At 28.0% G+C, this 18,261-nt stretch overlaps 2 protein-coding genes across 3 annotated transcripts; both read right to left on the bottom strand.

The window, feature by feature from the left end:
- Positions 1-1,303: 1,303 nt before the first annotated feature.
- LOC109794820 (E3 ubiquitin-protein ligase ORTHRUS 2-like) lies at positions 1,304-5,251 on the bottom strand. The gene is made up of 9 exons (XM_083073829.1): positions 4,645-5,251; positions 3,848-4,386; positions 3,648-3,773; positions 3,041-3,140; positions 2,887-2,948; positions 2,699-2,801; positions 2,380-2,530; positions 2,051-2,265; positions 1,304-1,906 (listed from the first exon to the last, which is right to left on the bottom strand). Exons 1-9 carry the CDS (start codon positions 5,074-5,076, stop codon positions 1,532-1,534), a joined length of 2,103 nt encoding a protein of 700 aa, XP_082929955.1. The 5' UTR covers positions 5,077-5,251; the 3' UTR covers positions 1,304-1,531.
- A 4,582-nt stretch (positions 5,252-9,833) lies between these two features.
- On the bottom strand, positions 9,834-10,878 carry LOC114915900 (uncharacterized). 2 transcript variants are annotated; one of them, XM_083073827.1, is made up of 4 exons: positions 10,706-10,874; positions 10,519-10,578; positions 10,160-10,206; positions 9,834-10,046 (listed from the first exon to the last, which is right to left on the bottom strand). In XM_083073827.1, the coding sequence occupies exons 1-4, from the start codon at positions 10,826-10,828 to the stop codon at positions 9,959-9,961; spliced, it is 318 nt and encodes a 105-aa protein (XP_082929953.1). In that variant the 5' UTR covers positions 10,829-10,874; the 3' UTR covers positions 9,834-9,958. The 2 variants fall into 2 exon arrangements, with proteins under 2 accessions (XP_082929953.1, XP_082929954.1); XM_083073828.1 differs by having other exon boundaries at positions 9,900-10,046; positions 10,160-10,217; positions 10,706-10,878.
- Between the last annotated feature and the right edge of the window lie 7,383 nt (positions 10,879-18,261).

Here is an 18,261-nt window from a genome sequence, read left to right as displayed (position 1 = left end):
ATATACAAAAATCTTCTCAACGCGAAAGATATTTCTCGTAGATCGACTTAAATTCAACACTTGCAACTTCCGCATTTTTAAACACGTGTTTTTTCGATTACGTATAAATTATATAATAAGTAATAAAATTATTATTTAAAATAAAATATTCTCTTAAAAAATTATCTCAATTTATTTTTATTTTTATTTTTTATATTTCTCTCTTATCGAATAACTTCAATTTTCACTTTATCTCTAATCTATTTTCATGCTCTTCCCTTTCATTCCTTTCCCTTTTTTTTTCTTTTACCAAACAAAGCATAAGAGGGATAGAACTTGAAAACCAGTTAACTACTCCATAAACAAAAACCCACGGCGCCACCGTGGAAGAAACCATGTAATAGCACCTGCTAGTAGGAAGAAACAGCATATCACCATTCACCCTAACCTGTAGAAGACAAAGTGAACATTACATTAATTTGAAAAATGTGGCCATTGAAGGTTGTACATGTGTCAAGATCTTCCTTACCGCGTGAAAAGATGTGAAAGCAAAAGGCTGCTTATGATGCTCCTCTTTCCATGTATCAGAACTTTGAAAACTGGAATATTGTTCATCCTGATTTCATTTCCACTTATATAGCTATCTTCAAAGCACCAAATTCTGCAATTTTCCTGCTGACTACACGAACAACAAAATGAAAGATTTGCCACTTTGGTATTTGCCTCAACTTATTCCCATAGAAACTCATTTCCAACATGGGATTAGGGTTAATAAGTAATAGTGATTCTCTTTTGTAACTTTCAGATTATAAATTAATGGATCAATCAGCGATTAAAATTTAGATAGGCCCTAAAATGAAAAAGTTAGTAAAATTTTCATGTCTTTTGGCTGATGTATATTATGAAAACACATTTATTCTTTATTGGTCTAAGTCACAAGGGTAACAAATATCCGTTCAAATTGCCTTAGCACCACGAAACCAGCTAACAGGAAGACGATAATTCTTTGAGTGCCAAGAACTTAAGGCACTTGATATATCTTAAAGCAACTTGATTATTCCCATACCCAAAAGTACTATTTTGGGATAAAAAATCTCACCCAACAACTCCTTTCTAATGATTGACAGGCTTTATACCACATGATATAGAGAACTGCACAAGTCTATAGACTGAAGTTGAATCATAGTAGACTTGCAGCTAACATTTGCACAAATTTCAAATATGTGCCTAGAAACTCAAACGTTAAGTATAGGGATTAATTACTAATCATGCTCTTAATAATATATAATCTCTAAAGAGAAACATCATAAAAACTCAACATACATGATACTATGAAAGATCTTTCTTTGATTTGAATTGCTTAGAGGTCTTTGATAGTTCCATTTCCCATAAAATGATTAAAAGACAAAAAGGTAACAACAAATTGAGAAAAATAATCCTTCACTTGTAGCAATTTCAAGACTAATACTGAGCCATCAGCATAAGAGACCACCATGTCTTATTCCGACAAACTGAAAGTCCAGTTGTTAAAAGTTCTGAGTCTATCATGACTTTATGGGAGAGGACTTGATGGAGAATCATTTTCTTCATTCACTGCTTCCTCAGTCTTTCTGTATTTTTTACCTCTTTTTTCCATCATTTTATCAGCAGGCGATTCTTTTCCACAATCCCCTTTCTTTCTCTTTGCATTGCACTTCACTGCTAGATCTGGCCCCTTGTTGGCATCTTTAAGCTCACCAACATCAGATCCTTCATGTAGACCATTCAAATCCTCTTCAGAATTTTTGTTCCCTGAGTCAGTATCTTCGTCCTTGCCAGCGCCATCATCCTGTAACTCATCAGCATTCTCACTTGACTCCACTGATTCTCCAATTTCTTCAACCTTGGCTTTCAATGATTCAATCGCACTCTTCAAATCTACATCAACCTGTTATACAAAACCCACCACCAAACCAAACGAGTTTATAAACCATAGATAAAAGTTGTATTCTTAGCACTGAGACCTAAGGAAATGCTAATTTAGATTGCAACTTAAGGAAAGCATAACTTAGATCCCTGATATGACATGTACCTGAATGTTCTGAAGATAATCAGAAATGTCAATAGTGCAAGAAGGACATTTCATCACATTCTTTTGGGACCGAAGGGTTCTCCCACCCCTACTTCTCTCCCTCACAAAAGTCTGACCAGCAAATGCACCTTCCAAACAAGACTTACAAAAGTTATGAGCACACGGTGTTGTCACTGGTGAAACCATAACCCCTCCACATATCATGCACGAGAACCCTGCATGCACAAGAAAATGGTAAATAAGCACGTATTAATGGATATCACCGAAGAGATTATTGATAATTTAATTGGAAGGTCCAATGTCAACCGTTGTTAAACGTATTAATATACCTCTCTGCAATTGTTCCTTGATTGACTTGAGTTGGAATTTCCTTATATCTTTATTTGACTTTTCCCTTGCTACCTCTACGGGTTCGGCATTTCGTACCTTTTGTCTGCTGGGAGGTGGTGGTTTCTTCCACTTCCAAAGAGAATCTTCCTCCTAAATAAGTTATCTACTCATTAAATATATCTAAAAAAATCTAGTATTTTATGATTTATATTTTAGACAATAGAATCTTGTACGCAATGCTGATAAGAAATGAAATTAGCATCAAATGCATATATAAGTATTCGAAAAAGGAAGAAGAACTCCTAAATAATCACTCACATCAAAATCCCAAGATGGAGTCTCGGTCCTTTCAAATATGACTGTAGCCTTTTTCAGTTCACGAATTACGGGCAAGGGTCTGGGCCTATCTCCATGATCATCGCTGTATCCATTTAAGATAACTTTGTTAATAGAATGCTAAAAGGCATTTTAGTGCCAAATCTGCTACATAATATAAGAATACATACCTTGTCCACGGGGCGGGTTCATTGTCACATCTAACAAATAGATACCGGCAAACTTTGAAACCCTAGTTACGAAAATGCCATCAGATATGCTGCATGAATTCGAGCAGTAGCAAGATAGGCATACAAACTATATCATAATATTGCACATATCTACCTGCAATCCAGCTATCTGCCAGCACTTTTCAATTCTATAAATTCCATCATACCGCACGCCATTCTCGGGGGCATATGAGGATCGCTTTTCTTTGTGAGATCTGCTTATTAGAGATTGTGTAAAGATGACACCAGGTGAATTATTAAATATACAAATATATTGATTTAATGAAAGCTTTCATGTTTAATAGAGCAAGCTAGTCGTATATATGATATATATTGTAATAAATTTAACACAGTTCCAACCAAAATTAGCCATGGATAAGAACCAGTGACTGGCCAGGTCCACCAGTTAGATCATAAATAGTTGTAGACTTAAAATTAAAACCTCAATTTTGCAAATGTGAATTAGCAATTTAATGAAATTTATGTCGCTTAAAAGTTAAATGAGGAATAAATCTTATGCACATGGCTTTAAGAGGAATCACAAGCCAAATGCAGCAAGCAGTTTGATGAGCATGTAGGCCAAATGAAGCAAACAATTTACATGTGCAGTAGTAACTCTAGATAAGTTATAAATTACAATCGCAGTATTATATCCTGTGTCCGTATGAGGTGAGTGAATGCACGAATTAGAGTATGAAGCAGGTGAAAGAAAGGGTGCTGACCTGACAACTCGAACTGGATAACCCTGGAGGCAACTAACTTGAAGGGCACGGTTGTACTTCTCAAACTTCTGGTCAAAAGAGTGACTCTTGTTGGTGCGTTTGTTGCCGCTAAGATCCTTACCACCACTGCAATGCAACACAAAGAGAGTGAACAAAAGAAAGAAAGAAAGTGGAGAGTAGGGATTGATAAAGCGTTTTACCTTCCGGTGTAGAGAAACCACTCTCCGTGATCCTCGTCGTCCACATAACCACCAGAAAGAACAACCGATTGGGCACCGCGGTCTGATTGTCCAGCAATGCCACCGACAGGGACGAAGTGAGCACCCCATTGCCTGCATTCGAGTCTGTCTCTCCAACTTTCACCAACCAACAGACCCTGATTTCGCACAGGGTCATTCTCTGCGGTGATAGGACCAAAATGGTCCGTAGGCACGGTGACGAATATTTTCCCACTAGCCGCGTTTGCACGACCATTCCTCTGTGCACGTTCAGTAGTAAACGGCTCATCAGGTCTATCTTGATTGTGCCGGAAATGGTTAACATTCCGCACACCTACGCTGCCGCCATTGTTGTTCGATGCCGCCCTGGCCATGCGTATTGCAAATACGAGGGCAGAATTGATACGGGGCTGGCTTGCCATCTTCACCGGGATAGCCTGCCGGCACTTGGCACAGCTCCTCTTCCCTTGTCGGACCCATTTCTCAAAGCACTTCAAACAGAAGCTGTGCCCACACGGAGTCTGCGTCGGTTTAATTTAACAATGAAATATTAATATTGTTTATATTTATTTATTCAAATGTTAAAGAGAGGACTGAGGAGAGGTAATGGTGGGTCCACTTGAGGCCTTATTTTGAGCAACAAAATCGGTAGTCAATGACATGAATGAAAGTGATTGGCGTTAGAAATTGCAATAAATAAATGAATAAATGAAATATTAAATAAATTAAAATAAATAAATAAAGGAGAAACAGAAAGGGATGAGAATGGTGACACAAACCGTGACAGGCCTCTCGGGTAACTGGATACAGATGGAGCAGTTGAGAGATCGAGTGAGAATATCAGATACGGACACTTTATTCGGTTTCTCCGCCTCGTCTTCTACGGGAGCCTCCCCAGTCATGAGTTCTTGGCGTTTTCTGGCTTTCTGGTCTTGGGTGAGAGACGCGTCCTTCTCAACCGCCAACATTGCAGCCACGAGCTCGTTGCGGACGGGAGCCGGAGCCGGCGGAACCTCAGAGTCCAGAATAGAACAATCGGGACACGACCACCCAACCGTGGCTGCGAGGGTGGGTGGAGCGGCAGACAGGCAAGGCACATGCCAAGGAGTATCGCACGTGACGCATAGGAGCCTCTCCTCCTCCCCAGGCACGGCCTTGCAGACCATACACACGCCTTCGCTGTCACACGGAAGCTGCGTCTGTGAACTCATTGCCAAGCAGTGTCTGAATCTGATGGTGTCGTTTCGTTTATATAGCGGAGGAGAGAGTGAGTGAGCGGGTTATGAAAAGAGAGAGAGTGGTTTTGAATTGAATATGAACAGAACATGGATGGTAATCCAGCTGTACACAGTTTCATCCCTTCACGCACCAATTGCCTTCCTCCCTTCCCTTTTCTAAATCACCACAATACCCTTTTCTCATTACCACTTTTACCCTTTTACTAAAATCAATCATACCTTCTCTCTCTTCAGCATTAAATATATTTTTATTTTTATTTTTAAAACATTAATTATTTTCATTTTATCGTTAATTACTATGAATCTCAATTGTAGGCTTTAAAGATAGAGTTAATCACCTATATACTATTAATATAAAATTTATTACACTGACAATCAGTTATATATTTTAATTGTGTCTTATCACTGTTAAAAGTAAATGTATTTATAGTGACATGACACATTAAAAATATATAATTGGTTGCTAGTGTAAAATTTTTTTTACACTTACAGTTTATAGGTGATTAAATCTTAAAGATAAAGTTCAAATACTCATTTTTTTAATCACTATAATTTCATTTACTTTAATTTTTATATTTATTTTTTTTATTTTTATGTTTTAAGATAAATTCTTTTAATCTTTATATTTGTAATTTTTTATTTTTTTATTTCCATTGTTACTTTTTTGTTATTTATAAATTTACATATTTTGCGTTGACATAATATAGATATTAATTTAATTTTATATGTTTAATGTTGAATTTATTTTTTTAAAGTTATCCTAAATTAAGTTTATGATATTTTATGCTTCTTTTTTTTTCTTACGTGTGATATTTATTATTGAGATAGGCTTCCATCATATAAACAAAAAAACAAACGATGTTACACTAAAAATTTAAAATAATTAAAAAAATGTGAATATAAAAACTAAAAAAACATATCTTAAATTATAAGGACTAAAAAATTAATAAAAATAAGTATACAAACTAAAAAAATCTATTTTAAATTATGGGACTAAAATATAGAGTAAGTGAAACTATAGTGACTATGAAATATTATTAACATAAGAATAATATCATATTCAGTCACATACTCTACACATATACGAGGTTAACAATAAATTAATAAAAAAATTTAATTGAAACAAATATAATAATTATTGGAAACAAAAAAATCTTTTTTTCTATTACGCACAATAATGATGATGAGAAACATATTAAAATAACACCATAAAAAATAGGAAAAAATTACACAAGTTTATTTAACGTGGTTCAGCCCTTACGTTTACAAGGATGTTCAATATTTATTTTAAAATGTGTTACATATATCTTGAAAATCCTCCCTTCAAGTTTTGTGGGTTAAACTTGAAAACCCCTTCATCACAAGTTTTATGGGTGAAACTTAGAAACTCCTGTCTCACAAGTTTTATGGGTGAAACTTGGAAACCCCTTCCTCACAAGTTTTCTAGCGAAACTTGGAAACCATCATTCACAAGTTTTATGACGAAACTTAAAAACCCTCCTTCATAGGACCTCTTCTCTCGTTTAAGGCACTAACCCCTCTACAGGTCGGGTGATTCTTCTAATTTCAAAAGTCTCTATTTATTGAACTTACATCACAATTTTAAAAGAGGAAACAAAAAAGATATTGTATTACATAATCATGACTCCTGAAATAAATGTGATTAGATTTAAAGTTTCTATATCTTGTTAGAAGTTTTTAGTATTAATCTTAAAGTTAAAAAAATATAATTAGTTTTCATATATATATATATATATATATATATATAAAGTAATTATATTTAAAAATAAAATAAAATTATTATTTTATAAAAAATTAGATTTAAAAAAATAAAAATTCTGTTCAAAATTTGGCTCTTCGAGAACCAAATTTTGACAGATTTTTTAGGTCACTGGAACCACCATCAACGTCACTCTACTTTAGTAAATAAATGGGAAAGGTTTAATTTTATATATATATATATATATATATATATATATATATATATATTTCAGAAGAAAAAAAATCTTTATAATTCACCACAATATCCTTTTCTTATTACCACTTTTTCCCTTATACTAAAATCAAGCATACCTCACCTCTCTTCATTAATTTTCTTCTGCATTAAATATGCTTTTAATTTTAATTTTTAATTTTACTTTTAATTTGTAAACAAAATATTAAGGAGATATTAGGCACACAAAATGTTTTTATCTTTAATTCTTCATGTTTAATAGTTATTTGAAGAAAAAAAAATCTCAAAAATCCAATTTCTCAAAATCATTTTTATGTCATTTTTTTTTACAAAAATATTTTTTTGAGGAAGGTAAAATTCTAACTTTCATGAATTTGAGAAAAAGTTTTATAAACATAAAAAACCATTATATTTTTTTTAAAATAAAAAATTTCTCTCCTTATATTTCTTTTTCTCTCTTTCTCTCTTTCTCACACTCTCCCTCCCCCTCTCTTCCTTTCTCTCTCATCTTTTATTTTTCTTTCTCCCTCTATTTGTCTCTCCCTTTTTAATATACCTAAAATTAGTTTTATTTTTTTTACTTATAACAGTAAATAGAGAAAAATAATATGATTATAAATACTTTCTGTTGAAACAAATTATGAATAAGACTACTACAATTATTATCTTTATGATAATTTTTAAAAGTATAAATAAAGATCTTTGTAATCTTCGTCAAGTATATAAAATACTGCGTATAAAGTTCATTGTAAACTTTGGAAGACATTCATTGATTCCTTCAAATCTCTCATAATTTTTTATATTAGTAATAATAAATATGTATTATTTGATATATGAATGAAAATTATAATAAATACAACTTAAATAGGTCAATAATTATATAATTTTAAAATATTATATATATATATATAATATATATATATATAATGCTATTTACTTATTTATAATTATTAAATTTTTTCGAGATTTAAATCGTACAATTGTAATACACTATTAGTTTATATTATAACATAAAATTATTTTTAATTATTAGTAATTTATTTAAAAATTTTAAAATTTAATTAATATATAAATATGTTAATTATTTGTGTTTAATTACTTTAATATACAAAGGTAATAAATATAATAAATAAAAAATTAAATTAAATAATAAATTAAGATAATTTTTAAAAACACTCTCATTAAATATTAGTCCTTAAAAATCCTTGGAATATACATGTTTGCATTTAATATATATAGAGTTAATTTTTATAGAAGATGTATATAATTAATTATTTCTTATATAATATAATAAGTATTCTCTTATGTTATTTTATACCGATAAAAATAATAATAATTTTATAAAATTAATTTTATGATTAAGTTTCTTTTTTTAAAATGATAAAAAATAATGATTACTTTTTAAATAATATTATTAGGGACAAAATTAAAAAATAGGTCATTAAAAGATTATATAACACTTATTTTAAATTTATTTTTTCTTCTAACACACACTTATTATGAAACAAAAGGAAGTGATATTTTACAAACCAAAGTAATAAATGTGATACTTTTATTAGATCTTTCCAATATAAAATTAAGTATTAAACTAAATTTTAAATGTTTTATTTTTGAATAAAATACCATTCAAATATTAAAAAGTGCAAGTCATTCATGTTTTATTTTTTAAAATAATATTTTTAAATAAATATTTGAAAATTCTAATTATTTTATCTAAGTTCCTAAATTTATTTATTTAAAATTATTTTAATTTTTAAATATATATAATAATATTATTTAAGTCTTACATTTTTCTTTATAGTTTTAGACTAATCTGATGAGTGAAATTTTATAATTTTTTGTTTTACTTTTATATTTTAAGGATCAAATACAACGGCATACGTTGTCAAAATTGCATATCCTTTTATTTTTATTTCATAAACTAGGAAACTAAATTGAAAAAGTTTATAAAAATAGCAGCACATGTTATTCTCATGCTTATATTATATTCATAGCATTGATTAACCAATAAGAGTAATACATGTATTTAATATTTGATTAACTGCATTAGATTGAAACAAGTGATATAAAATAATTTATTTATTTTAAAAATAATATTATTAAATAAACTTGTATATGTTATAAATATATTTTTAGGTCTATAGTCTTTGAAAACTGAAATCAAGAAAATAATATTACTATTTCTTTAACAGGAAAAATCCTTACAACTTTGATAAGTTTAAATGAAAGGGATTGATGTTAATAACAATCTTGTGTGTCATTTACCCATAAAAATATTTATTTTAATTAAGTAGATAAGATTGACTTGTTAGATAAATAATTTAAATAACATTTAGTTTGTTCTATTTCAAATAATTCCTTTAAAATTGGATCAAATTTGAAAGTAATATTTAGATAATATTATACACTAAAATAAAATTATATAATGAGGTATGAATAGGTCTTTAAATTATATGTAATTTTATGCATTAAATATATTTTATGAAAAAATTTAATGTAAAAGGTTGAGCGGATAAAGTTAAAGATCCATAAATCAATATTACATGTAAGTTTATTAGTTTAACTTTAACATTTTACATCATATAATTTTGTCCTTGTATCCATAGACACACTAATTTTATCATGTTTAGAGTATGATTCAATTATTAAACTATTAATAAATATTTTTATCAACTCAATTATCCAGTTTTAAAAATAAGACAAAACTTAAGTGTAATAACTAAGATACTGATCTTGATATAAATTTTTAATCAAAATTACAATTCTATATTAATAATTCACACAATAAAGATTAACATTAAATTAAAGTTTTGCTTACAAGTCTCAAATGATTGACAAGTCCTCATGGGATAAGACAATGTATTGATATTAATAAGTAGAAAGGTACATGTGATTGAAGTCTTATCTTTCTCCTCTCTGTTCAGGTGTTAACCCACCCTTTCCGCAGCTGGGACAACTCTTTAGCCCAAATCCTTGACAATCAAAACATCTAAACCAGAACATGATATAATTAGTTAAGGAGATAAAATCTATATTATATATGACATGGAAATAAAAACAATTCTATATACACAAGATAGCAGATAGGATCTAACAACTTACTTCCACCGTTCAAATATGTTTCCGTTCTTCTTATTCTTTCCCGTTCCCTACCAATTTGCTATAATTAGTTAATAGAGCGTATTATTAATAGAAAATCTAAACTTAAGAATAATATTATATATTATAAAAATTGTATAATAATTTATAAAATATTATTTTTGTATTATTAATAATGTCTTTAACCTATCTTTCTATCATTAATAATAACTCTTTATAATAAATAAAATAATAAAAAATTAAATATAAAAATAATATTGTATGTATATCATTACTCAAATATTATCTAAAATCTAAAAAATGAAAATAAGAATAGAAAACAAAATTTGATTAAATTAATTACACGTGTGAAAGAACAATACCTTACATCCCCGACATTCAACGGCTCCTTTTCCTAGGCAAGTTTTACAACTTTTTGATAACTGCAGAACCATTTACAGAGATCAGAAGGTCAACATACATGTTATTTAGTGCAAGCACACTTACAATTCAAAATTACAAAATTGAAAACAACATATGGCCTATAGTTTCATGAGCTCCAGAACAGACCGAGTTAAGTGAAATTCTTCCGGATTTTGAGGCAAAAGTAGTCACCGTGCCGTGTCTTTGGTGTATGATTGGCTGAATCGGTGGAGCCGCCAAACCCTTCCAGCAAACACAGATATAGTGCATTTCTTCTTCTTGCAACAAGTGGAAAGTGGATAACAATAACAACCAGAAAGTGGATATAAATAACAAGTGGATTAAAATTCCCTTCTTTTTTTTTAACAAAATCAAATCCAAACACATGTACGATATTTATCCACCTGGACTTTTAAAAATATTTTTTAAAAACTCTTTAAGATTCATTACATAAAATTAAAAAGATTGAGACATTATTGATTTGTTTATATCTATTCAACAATTTATTTATTGAAAAAAATATTAATTTTTCTTAAATTTTATTTCTTTTATAAATAAACACTACAAATTTTAATTTTATCTTAGTTATCTTTAAAATTTCTTTATATTAAAACATAAGTAATATAAATTTAATTGTGTTATAATTAATCTTAAATTTCATCATTTATTCAAATAAACAACTTGATTAAAATTTCATATTAATTAATTTTAAAATTTATCATGTATTATAAATAGTCATCTTTTATAATATATGAGAATTAAATTACTTAGAAAATATTGATCATTTAAAATATCGATCATTTATTTATTTTAAGTCATACTCATTTATTATTTTTATATAAACACGTTTTTACATGTTATTAAGTCATAGAATTTAGATTAAATAAAAACTTTTTTATATTGTTTTTATTATTCTTTTATTTTTTATTTTTAAATTCTTATTTTTATTATATTTATAAAATAAGTGTAATAAAAGAAGAAGAAAAATTAATGAATAATTAACATTTAAGATAAATAATTTAATTATAAATTATCAATAAATTGTTAATTTGAGTGATATTGAATTCAACCTGTTTAAACAAAATCTTAAATTCGAGTTTTACATACTAAAAAAATGTTATTGGAAAGAGAGACATCGTGGCTAAGGGTAGTCAACTAGATTTTTTGAAAAAGACTAATCATCAACAAAACTAATAAATATTTTGCACTAATAACATAGTTACAAAAAAAATAACTATAAATTGATAAAAAAAAATATTTGTAAAAATGTTAACTAGTAAATATTAAGTAAAGTAAATTTAAAGTTGAAGGTGTTTATTTATAAAAGAAGTAAAATTTAAGAAATAATTAGAACAAAATCCAAATTTATAGTATCTATTTATAAATAAGATTAAGTATAAGATTGATTAGAATAAAATTAAATTTTAAAATATTTATTTATATAAAAATATATATATTTATAAGAGAAATAAAGTTTAAGATGGGTGACTTATATTTTTATTTATCTTCTTTTGGATTGTAGGATGAACACGACTACATCGCTTTCAATTCAACCTCCACCACCACCATTTGATCGAAAGTATAATTAATTTCAGTTTGGGAATTTGGGTTGAATTATGACATGATCTTCCTTCATAAGATTTTGAATAATCAGATTAATATTCGATGTCAATCGCAACTATACATTGATTGTCATTTGCAAACAAGATCAGTTTACAGGAGAATGAACTTTCTTTTTCTTTTTCCCTTGACATAGCTTGTGTCCTTTGGGTTGTGTACTTGTGAGAAAAAGTACACATCTTCTTTAAAGTCTACTATATTTGGTTTTTGAATTAGTGGGTGTACTTGTAAATAAGACTTTGATATTAAAGTTAGCAAATGTTCATAGTGCGTGTATGTAATTTCAAGAATAAGCATACCTTATAAAAGTAAAATCCAAACATATAAATAGGAGAGAAAATGTTACCATTAGTTCATAAAATATTATTGAACATTTAAGATTTTTAATTGTAATGTAATAGTTGAATGTTACTTTTTGCCAGACTTAATCGTGGAGGCAAGGTTTTCGACATGCCAAGGACTACTTGGTTTAGGAGTTACAGTGGCTAGGCTTGCTGATTAGTGTTCATACATATAACTGTAATTAATCGAGGTACTAGCCTTCTAAGGTCGTGGTGACAACTGAGATATCTTTGGCAAGGTGATCCAGGACCTATCCAGTACATTAGCCTCCATGTCTTCGACTTTTAGGGAGAAAAGTTTGTTTCCATATGGATCATCCTTTTGATGGGAAGAAATTTTATTTTCAACTCTCTAGTTTGAAGTTTTGATACGCCATCATTTCATAATACATAATGTCAAGGTTGTTTTAAAGGTGTAATGATGACATTGTTAATTATTGTAGAACCTTAAGGAGACTTGAGCTCAAAGGGACACAAAAATGTGAAGGGACGCCTCGCCTCATTCGTTGATCTTGGGGAGATCTAATGGTTCATAATGGTGTGACGCTTCATCTCTCGCAACTCTTCATGTCTATAAATAAGACCCCTTAGTTCTCTCTAGGATGCCTACAACCACTGCCTTCCAAACATTCCAAACACTTCTCATCATTCTGTCTCCTCTTTAGCAATCGAGAATTAAGTACCTATCAGGTACGTCTCCTTTCTTTTCTTTCTTTTTATTAGTTCAAGCAGTAGTGTAAAGTCTTTTTTTTTCTATGCGGGATGGAAGAAATTATTTCTTCAAGTTCATCCTTCAATTCATTATTTGTATCTTCTAAACCATCTTCTTACCCCACTCTTTCTACCCCTATCACCTTTGTAACATCCTATATTTCATACTTTATAATAATAATATTTTAGAAATTATTTTGATATTTGACTTATTTATTTTAGATTTTTAACATTATTTAATTGATTATATAAGTTATATTTTATGCACGAGATATGATTTTGTAATTATTTTTATTAGTGAAGCAGGAGGTATTTTATAAAAGGTACTTTATTAACATATATGTTTATGTTATTTGATTTAATGAAAATAATATGTTTAATTATATATTGTATTAATTATTTTATGAAAAGGGAAGGAAGGATATTTTGGTAAATTATTAAATAGTATTATTTTACTATTATTTTTAAGAAAGGAGTTATTAAGAGTTGAGGGAAGTTACATATGCTTCATTACTTTTGACCTCTTTCCTCATTTCTTTCTTACGCTTTCTAAATAACAAGGAGAACTAAGAGAAGAGGAACAATCAGATTTTTCACATGCTTCGACTTCTACTCATCAAGGTAAGAGAAAGTAAGAAACCTCGCTTGTGGGTATAGAAATAATTGTTGGGTAGTAGTATTGACCCCTAATCCCTTGCTTTATGTATGCTTATAAGAACAAACAAATTCTAAATGTTTTCTGTTTTGATATTTGATGTTTCTGATGTGTTCCTTGTTAGATGTTGTGCATGAATATGTAATTAATTTCGAAAACAAATAACACTACAAAAAAATCAAATTTTAGCGACCACCAAAATCGGTCGCTATTTAGGTAAATTCAGTCGCTATTTCATTCAGCGACCGAAATAGCGACCGAAAAAATCCGTCGCTAAAACCCTGGTCGCTATTTCAAATAGCGACCGAAATTTTTTCCGTCGCAATTTAGCGACCGAAAAATCAGTCGCTAGCCAATAAAAATCCGTCGCTAAAATTTTGGTCTCCTAACTTTTGAGACCAATTTTGCGACCGAATTTTTTGGTAGCAATTTCCGTCGCTAATTTTTGTATTTATTTAATAAAAACATTTTATAAATCAGTCGCTAAATCGGTCGCTAAAAAACTGAAATAGGTACGGATAAATTCGATCGCTGAAATAGGTACGGATAAATTCGGTCGCTATTTCGGTCCCTAAAAAAACTGAAATAGGTACGAATAAAATTGGTCGCTATTTCGGTCGCTAAAAACCTGAAATAGATACAGATAAAATCGGTCGCTATTTCGGTCGCTAAAAATTTGAAATAGCCACCAATTATTTTGGTCACTATTTCAGTTGCTAATAACTTTAATTAGCTACAAATAATTTCAGTCACTATTTCGGTCACTAAAATATACCAGTATTTTTAAATTCTTTTTTAATTATAAATTTATACCTGTTAATGAATATGTAATTAACAATATATTTATTACACAATTTATAATAATAAACTAGAACATACTAAAAGACAAAATCTTATCGAAGAAGATTTATATTATAGTGAAAACTAAATAAAATATAAGTATGTCAATATAGTATGCTAAAAACACAATAATAACATAAAACGTTTAAACTTGAACAAAGTAATAGTCAAATACAATAAAATATCCCGAAACAAGTAAAATAAAGAAGCTTAATTAAGGGTCTTCTGCTATGTCATCAAGAGCATCATCAACAGCATGGTCAGGATCATCTGGGGTAGTACTCGGTGCAGGAGGGGTTGGCCTTAAAGGGTCAATGTTGAGATGGCGTAGTATATACTGCATCTGCTCATCATGCTGTTGAACTTGTATTAGCTTCCTTTTATATAATGTCATAACTAACTTACAAAAAAGAATAATTTCTAAGTTATAAATTAAAACATAACTGAATTGGAATTTCTAAGTGATAGCCAGTGTCCAACAGCAGTCCAACAACATAACAAAATCAAGTACAAGAAAATAAACAAATTGGCCCCTTTCTTGAGTAAACTCATAGTATAAAACGAATCATCTTCTATTAACGATTTGGCAGCACCCTAAGTGCAGAAGTAACAACAAGAGAAGAGAATCAGGACAAAACATAAAACCCCTTGAGGATGAAACGAAAATTCAAATTGTCTGCTACTTTCTTGAAAAAAAGAAGAGACAGTAATCTGTCCATTAAAATTTTATATTCCATACCAAAGGAAGTTATATTTACATGTCTAGTCAAGGAAGTTCATTTTGTTGTCAGAAAAGCCACAAGTTTATACATATCTAGAGAAACAACAATACAGCAAAGTAAAAGTAATTAGCATGGCGAATGAGATAAAAACTCATGTAAGGGAACGACTTTAGAACAGTATCTTAACTCCCAAAGAATGCTAACAAATACAACGAGCATAGAGTAAGAACTTGGCTTGAATGCATCTATCTTGTCAGGTTTCTTAAAGCAGTTTTTAAAAACTACTTAAAACTTCAATTGATCGATTATAATTGAAAAGCATGAAGATTAATACACTTTGTAAGGCATGATCAGAGAATCTTATTAAACATATAAACAAACAAAAAAGAACAAGTTGACAATTTTAACATGTGTGGACTATTATTTGGTTCTCAGTTTGTCAATTTTAATGTGGGTATGATAGAAGTGGACTTGGAAGTAGTACATGAACACAAAACCTATGAATTGTTTAAAATATTGATGACCTTATTATCCATGGATAACACATTATAATTTTAAACCAAAAAAGGCTATTAATCTTCATTCATAAAATTATTAGACTACCCAAAATTATTACATGATGCTAAATAATATTTAATTAATTGTGAAAAAATTTAGTAACCGTTAAAAAAAAATCTGAGAATTACTTTTGTTTCTTTTGATTAAAAAAATATTTTCTTCTAATTCATAACCTTTTGGATTCCCTCTGTTCCTCTCATATTCAACATGTACAAGATCAGACTTAATAGTAACTTAGTAGTTGCTCATGAGTCTGCAATATAGGGAAGTATTAATTTAACCATTAATTTGACATGCCAAAAGAGATTTCAAAGTGTGAGATGATGATATGTGAATTGTGATTAGGCATGGTAATTAAAAAATAAAAAATAAATATTTATGAGCATTTTTTTATATTTTTAATTTGTGCTTAATTTATTTAAAATAAATAAATAAATAATTTTTTAAAATTTAATTTAAATCAAACATGTTATTATTGAATTAGATTAAAATAAAGAAATTGTTTTAAATTTCACTTGTGTCGGATAATCATATTAATTTATTATCAAATTTTTAATTAGTTTCATATAAATAATTAAATAATATTTATCTTAAAAATAAACATTATTTTTAAGGGTTGGATTGTTAAATTATAAAAATTAAATCATAATAAATCAAAATATTATAAAAATTATAATTCAAAAAAAAAAAATCAAAAGTATTAAATACATTAAAATATTATAATCAAAAGAAATCTAGTATTAAATCAAAAGAGTATAAAAATCATAACTAAAATTATAATAAATATTCTGATATTAAATATTTGTATCAAAGAAATTATTACAGATTTTAAATTTTATTTATTATGTTTTATAATCAAAAGATATCTAATACTAATTCAAAAGATTATAATAATTATAACTCAAATCATAATAAATAATTTGATATTAAATTTATTATATATTAAAATTAATTAAATATTTTTATCAAAGAAACTGATACAGATTTTATATTTTATTTACTATATTTTATAATCAAAAGAAATTCAATATTAAATTAAAAGATAATAAAAAATTATAACTAAAATCATAATAAATTTTCTAATATTAAATTTAGTATATATTAAAATTAATTCAATATTTATATTTAAAAAATTGTTACAGATTTTAAATATATATTTTAAAGTTTTTATTTTATTAAATTATTTGAAAATAAATTATATTTTATCACTTTTTAATAAAGTAAGTGAATGATAATAAATTAACTAAAATTTTTAAATATATTTTAATTAAAAATATTTTTTTTATCAATACAATGACTAAAAGTATTATAATAAATAATGAAATTAAATAAATTAAATCTTATAATAGTTATTTTTTAATAATACTAAATTAAATATTCTAATTATTTTATAATAAATTAAAATAAAAAGATAATAAAATATTTTAACTGGTATTTCAAATAAAACACATTAAAATATTATAATCAAAAGAAATCCAGTATTAAATCAAAAGATTATAAAAATCATAATTAAAATTATAATAAATATTTTGATATTAAATATTTGTATAAAGATATTGCTACAGATTTTAGATTTTATTTATTATATTTTATAATCAAAAGATATCTAATATTAAATCAAAAAGATTATAATAATTATAACTCAAATCCAGATAAATATTTTGATATTAAATTTATTATATATTAAAATTAATTAAATATTTTTATCAAAGAAACTAATACAGATTTTAGATTTTATTTACTATGTTTTATAATCAAAAGAAATCCAATATTAAATTATAAATAATAAAAATTATAAGCTTTTGTATTATATATATATATATATATTACTTTCCCAAGAATACTAAGAAATCAAGTTGGTATAACGGTATGGCTGTTGGCTCATAACCCCCATAACCAAGGATCGAATCCTGGCTTTGTAATTTTAGTTAAAAAATGCGAAAAAATTTAGCTACCGAAATTTAATCGGTCGCTAAAAAATTCAAATGTTCAGTATTAGCGACCGAATTTAATTCGGTCGCAATTGTTTGATAATTATTTTCAAAATTGGTCGCTAATTCCGTCGCAAACTATATTTTTATGAAACACAAGTAAATAGCGACCGATTTTCTCGCTACCACTCTGATCCGTCGCTAATTCGGTCGCAAAATAGCGACTGACAAATTTCAGTCGCTAAATCGGTCGCTAAACAGCGACTGATAAATTTCGGTCGCTAAATCTGTCGCTATTTTAATCGGTCGCTAAATAGCGACCGAT

Source organism: Cajanus cajan, chromosome 4 (genome assembly GCF_000230855.2).
Source record: "Cajanus cajan strain Asha chromosome 4, NIPB_CcT2T_4, whole genome shotgun sequence".
Lineage (NCBI taxonomy): Eukaryota > Viridiplantae > Streptophyta > Magnoliopsida > Fabales > Fabaceae > Cajanus > Cajanus cajan.
Note: the sequence above shows the minus strand (reverse complement) of the source record. Positions and strands in the feature narration are given on the sequence as shown.

Excerpts from the sequence above, each read along its gene's own strand:
- LOC109794820 (XM_083073829.1), bottom strand. The coding sequence starts at position 5,076 with ATGAGTTCACAGACGCAGCTTCCGTGTGACAGCGAAGGCGTGTGTATG. Across the intron at positions 4,387-4,644 it reads TACCCGAGAGGCCTGTCACG|ACTCCGTGTGGGCACAGCTT; the intron begins GTTTGTGTCACC and ends AAACCGACGCAG. Across the intron at positions 1,907-2,050 it reads ATTATCTTCAGAACATTCAG|GTTGATGTAGATTTGAAGAG; the intron begins GTACATGTCATA and ends TTTGTATAACAG.
- LOC114915900 (XM_083073827.1), bottom strand. The coding sequence starts at position 10,828 with ATGCACTATATCTGTGTTTGCTGGAAGGGTTTGGCGGCTCCACCGATT. Across the intron at positions 10,207-10,518 it reads TTGAATGTCGGGGATGTAAG|GGAACGGGAAAGAATAAGAA; the intron begins GTATTGTTCTTT and ends GCAAATTGGTAG. Across the intron at positions 10,047-10,159 it reads AACATATTTGAACGGTGGAA|ATGTTTTGATTGTCAAGGAT; the intron begins GTAAGTTGTTAG and ends GTTCTGGTTTAG.